Genomic DNA, 5107 nt, shown 5'->3' with positions numbered 1-5107 from the left:
CCCCCCCCCCCCCCCCCTGCCTGCGCATCGCCACACACTATGTCGCCCAGAAATAGACCTCCCTCCCCTCCCAGCGTGTTGCCCGGATCTGATGCATTTCCCCGGGCCGGAAGGGGCCCCAGCCGGGAGAACATGGGGGCCCGGCGGCGAGGAGCACGCCAAGTGGCTCATGCTAGGGCACCGGCCGCGCGCGCCGGGCCCATGGCAGCACCCCGGTGAAGAGCCCCGTGTCGCAGTGCGCCAGCAGATCCGCCATCTCCGGCGCGGCGGCCATGTACCCCCCGATGCCGGCCACCGCGCGCCGGTGCGGGTCCCGCTGCAGGCGCTTGCGCAGCAGGGATCCCGGCGCCAGCGGAGGGAGGCCCGTTTCCTCGCACGGCAGGGCGCCGGCGGACGCCGGTCCGTCGGTGGTGGCCGCCAGGTCGGCTGGCCCGGCGGCCGCGGCGACAGCGGCAGCGGTGCTCGATCGCGCAGCCATATGGTCAATGGCCACCGGCACCAGCCCCGGCGGCCCGGCGGACCGACCCTCCGCCAGCCGCCGAGCGGCGTGAAGCGTGTCCGCCCCGCAGCCATAGGGGTCCCGAGCGAAGGGGGCCCGGGCGAAGTGCTCCTCGAAGCGGTCGTCCTGGCCGGGCCCGGTGGCCACGGCATCCAGGCCGATGTAGTGGAAGCCGGCGCGCGGCCAGCGCATGGCCCGGCGGTGCTGGCCCACAAAGCGCCGCCGCTTCAATTGCAAGCCGACCACCGTCACCCGAGCCGGATACTGCATGGTGAAGGCACGGAACCGGGCCACCGAGAAGAGGAGGTTCTCCAGCGAGTCGCGCGCGAACTCCTCGGTGGTCAGCCGCCGCAGGACCGGCAGCCGGACGCCAGCGGCCCCCCCGGTGCCGGCCTGCTTGGCCGGCGCCTCGGTGCCGGCCAGGCCAAATCGCAGCAGCGTGCTGGCCGCCAGCCAGTAGGACGCCCCCTCGGACCGGATGGCCGCCCCGCCCGGGCCACCGGCCGGCCGGGTGGCCGAGCCGCTGAAGATGACCACCGCCTCGGGATCGGCCGCGGCCTGGTCCAGCGCCCGGCCAATGTGCCCGACTATGGCCGCCACATAGGCCGCCGGTTGGATGTGCCCCGGCAGGCTGCCCAAGTCCCAAAGCCCCGGCTGGAGGAGGGCCTCGCGCGCGGCCGCCGCCGAGTCCAGCACATCCGGCGACCCCAGCCAAATGCCCAGGCAGGGGACCATGACCAGGTGCGTGGCCGGGCCGGCATGGCCGGCCGCCACCGCTGCCACTGCCCCCCGCTGCCATGCCAGCAGCGGGAAGGCCCGGGCAGCCGGGTCATATGGCTGCGCATGTCGCTGCTTCGGCTGCTGCTGTTGCAGGGCCACGGCCGCGGCCAGCAGCGCATCCCCGGCCCCCGGTGGCAGATCCTCCTCCAGGGCCTTGTGCGCCAGGGCCACCTGCTCCAGGCCAAGCCGGGCCGCCTGGCGCACGTGGCCCGGGCCGCGCGCCATGGCCTGGAGCAGGTGCCCCTCAAGAGCCCGGGGCCCGGGGGCTCGGCCGGCCAGCAGCCCCATCACCAGGCCGATGGCCAGCCCGGCCCCGGCCGCCAGGAGCACAAGCACCAGGCCGCCCCGGCGCCGAGGGGCCCGCGCTCGCGCGAAGAACCCCCCACCGGCCTTGGCTGCTCCGGTTGGCGAGGGCGCCGCCGAGGTGGTGCCCACTCGCCGGCCATTATCCGCCTGGTACAGCGGCAGTCGGGTCATGCCATGAGCGGGCTTGGAGGGGGGGCGAGCACGAGGGGCGGGAGGGTATGTGTGCCTGAGGGCACCAACGGCATGTAGATGGGCAAGCGTAGGGAAGAGGTGCTGAAGGGGGAGAGAGGGGGAGAGAGAGAGGGAGAGAGGGAGAGAAAGGGGGAGAGAGGGGGAGAGAGAGAGGGAGAGAGGGGGAGTGTACGAGAGACGTCAAACCTGGGAAGCGAGGGGTGGGGCTGTGGGAGGGGCCTGTGATCCCGGCACTTCGGGCAGCCGGTGCCCCTTCTTGAGTGGACAGCCCCCTGGCCGGTCTCTCTCCGCCCCCGCTGCGGTCCGCCCCCCCCCCTCCCTGCCCGGCCGATCTCTGTCTGCCGATCTCGGTCCCTCCTTTCGCACCCCCGCGGCTCGACGTGTCAGCACACGCCCGGCCGTGTCAGTAACGTTGGCACCTGGGCGCTTGATCGAGCCATCTTGTTTTCCGCATTTTCGGAGCCACCCTGCTGGCAATGCAGCCGGCCGACTGCTGGACAACAACTCGACCCCCGCCCCCCTCCGCGCCTCTCTCCTGCTGCTCTTGCACTTTCATTCCTCCCCCCCCCTCCCCCCTGCCAGCCATCGCCGCGTGGAATCGCCCACGGAGACATGCCTAGGCCAGATCGCTCGTCTGAGCTCATTGTGCGCCACCCCAACCTCTGCACCTCCTGGAGCCTGCGCACCTCCTCCGGCCACGGCGCCTGCCCCTGTCGGCCCCGCCCCCGCCCCCGCCCCCGCCCCCGCCCCCGCCCCCGCCCCCGGCCGCTGTTGCCCTCTACCTGCCCCGGCGCCGCGCAGCTTGCCGGCCTGCCCACTCGACTGCCACTGACCCATCCCCACCCATGTAGGCCGAGTATGTGGAGCTGCTGCAACTCCTGTCTGGCCAGCAGGATGCCCCCTCGGCGGCCGCACTCCCGTCAGCTGGCACTGCCTCGGCTCCCGGCGAGGACCTTTGGGTGAAACTCCCGTCCGCACTTGGCCGCTTCGCCCTGCCGGCTGACACGCACGACCCGGGCCACCACACCACAGACCCAGCCCGCAAGGACATAGTGCGTGCAAGGACCCATTCCTTGGGGTCCCTTGGTCTTTCATCCTGTGTCCACTTGCAACGGCGCTGACCAGGAACCCCTCCTTTGCACCCCACCTCCAAAAAAAAAAAACATGCATCCACACGCGCATGCATCCACGCGCGCATGCGTGTCATGCGCTTGCCCCTGGCACCGTGGCAGATCCTGCGACAGCTCACCGAACGCCTGGCCGAACTGGAACACCTTCCCGCCAGCGCCTTTGAGCACGCCTTCGGCACAGATTCCGACATCCTGGGCCCCTCCGCCGCGTATGTCTGCCCGGGCCGCGTCTGATCTCTTTCTTCCCCCCCCCCCCCATCCCCCCCACAGGGCCCCCTCCCTCCTGCCTGGCTTCCCCTCCGCATGTCTGACCAAAGGAGCCCGTCTGCACCTCACAGCGATGTCAAGTCCGCCACGTTAGATTCCTTCGGCCGGAGACTCCGCCACCTGGCCGCCGTGCAGGCAACCCACCACCCAGTGCGCCGCCCTTCCCCTCCCTTCCGCCTTCTCCTCGCAGGCCCACCCGCTCCCCCCAGCCCCTGACATCCACTGGCCTCCAGCAACCTGTGGCCGACCTTCTTCGGCACCTGCCACCGGCCGCCAGCGGGGCGCCGGCCGGGACCGACAGCGGGGCATGGCTCCCAGCCGGGGCCGGACCGCTGACCCGCGCCGACACCGGTGCCCTGGCCCGCGCGGCACAGGCCGCTGCTGCCGGGCGTCTGGCCTCCCTGGTCGAGCGGAGTCGCCATGCGCCTGCCCCCCCGGCCACTGGGGCACCCTCGGAGCCGGACGTCCAGGCGGTTGTGGCCAGCTCTGTTTCCAGTGCACGAGGTGCGGGGCCGCGCCCGCGCCCGCGCCGAGCCCCGCCCGGCCTCACCGACCAGCTCGGCCTGAATGCCGGGACATATGACGCATCGTCGCCGGATGCCCTGGTGGCCGACATGCGCGCCAGCCAGGAGCAGCACCTCCAGCGCCTACAGGCCGCCGCGGTGGAGATGCGCGAGGTGGCCATGTCCATTGCGCTCCAGGCCAAGCGCGATCACCAGGTGCGTGTGAAAGTCTCCCTTGTCGATGGCAGGCCCGGAAGAGGCGAGGACCAGGGGATGGGGGGGGGGGGGGGGGGGGGGGGGGGGGGGGGGGGGGGGAGACCGACATGCATCTGCGCGTGGTGGGTGTGGTGCCGGTTGGTGGGTCTGCCTGTTGACCCCGCGCGCGCGCGTGCCATTCTGCAGACCATCGACTCGGCCATCCAGAACATCGAGCAAAACACCGAAACCCTGGGATCGGCCACCCAAATGGGCAAGGACATCAAGCTGGGTCTCGGGAGCTGGCGTACGGTCATTTGCTCGTGGCTGATCCTCGCGCTGGCGGTCTTGATTTTCATCTTCATGGTTGGCGTCATCTTCTTTTTCTGATGCGCGCCTCGGACAAGGGAACAAATAAAGTGCCTAAAAAGCGCAAGGCCTCGCCTTGTGGCGCACACGATGAGCCCCGGCGCGGGGAGGCGGAGAGAAAGAGGGGGAGAGAAAGAGGGGGAGAGAAGGAGGGGAAAAAAAGAGGGGGAGAGAAAGAGGGGAAGAGAAGGAGGGGGAGAGAAGGAGGGGGAGAGAAGGAGGGGGAAGAGGGGGGGGGAGGGGGGGGGGGGGGGGGGGGGGGGGGGGGAGAGAAGGAGGGGGAGGGAAGGAGGGGGAGGGAAGGGGAAACACAGCACAGTAAAGCAACCACACACACACACACACACACGCGCGCGCGCGCGCGCGCGGGAACATCAGATGTTGGGGTTTATTCCGACCCTTCGGGTTGGCAAAACAACAAGAGGGGCCAGGCGAGCGAGTGGACGGCAACCCGGGAGGGAAGACAACCAACACGGGCACATGGAGTGGAATGCCGCGCAGGGCACACGTGCGCCGCTTAGTACTTCTTCATGAAATCCTGCACGAAGGAGGCAGGCTGGGCGCCGACGAAGGCACCAAGGCGCTTGCCCTCGCGGAAGGCCAGCACAGTGGGCAGGGAGGAAATCTGGTCCCAGGAGCAGGCGCAATCGGCAGAGGAGGAAGTGGCAGAGCGAGAATCGCGGGGGGGGGGGGGGGGGGCGGAAGGGGAGGGAAGGTCAGCGACATGGCCGGAGAAGGAGCATGGGCGCGCGTACAAGCAAGCGCATCGGCGTACCGAGTAGCGAGTGGCGATCTCCGGGCTGTCGTCGGTGTCGACGATGATCAGCTTGCCGCCGTTCTCCGGGACGACGGACTTCAGGACAGGG

The 5107-nt window shown here is 70.5% G+C and overlaps 3 protein-coding genes across 3 annotated transcripts in view; 1 reads left to right on the top strand and 2 right to left on the bottom strand.

Annotated features, from left to right (window-relative positions):
• Positions 1-76: 76 nt before the first annotated feature.
• H696_00010 (hypothetical protein) lies at positions 77-1889 on the bottom strand. Its single transcript, XM_009493851.1, has one exon. The coding sequence runs from the start codon at positions 1754-1756 to the stop codon at positions 173-175; it is 1584 nt and encodes a 527-aa protein (XP_009492126.1). The 5' UTR covers positions 1757-1889; the 3' UTR covers positions 77-172.
• A 400-nt stretch (positions 1890-2289) lies between these two features.
• On the top strand, positions 2290-4329 carry H696_00009 (hypothetical protein). The gene is made up of 6 exons (XM_009493850.1): positions 2290-2422; positions 2629-2829; positions 3010-3116; positions 3246-3324; positions 3408-3893; positions 4080-4329. Exons 1-6 carry the CDS (start codon positions 2390-2392, stop codon positions 4260-4262), a joined length of 1089 nt encoding a protein of 362 aa, XP_009492125.1. The 5' UTR covers positions 2290-2389; the 3' UTR covers positions 4263-4329.
• Positions 4330-4615: 286 nt separating this feature from the next.
• Positions 4616-5107, bottom strand: part of H696_00008 (hypothetical protein) — a 1409-nt gene continuing 917 nt past the window's right edge. Inside the window, exon 4 of the mRNA XM_009493849.1 lies at positions 4616-4866. Coding sequence (XP_009492124.1) covers positions 4759-4866 — 108 coding nt within the window. The 3' untranslated portion in view covers positions 4616-4758. The remainder of the gene's footprint in view (positions 4867-5107) is intronic.

Source organism: Fonticula alba (assembly GCF_000388065.1).
Source record: "Fonticula alba strain ATCC 38817 unplaced genomic scaffold supercont2.1, whole genome shotgun sequence".
Classification (NCBI taxonomy): domain Eukaryota; order Rotosphaerida; family Fonticulaceae; genus Fonticula; species Fonticula alba.
The sequence above is the reverse complement of the archived record's forward strand: the minus strand, read 5'-3'. Positions and strand labels throughout refer to the sequence as shown.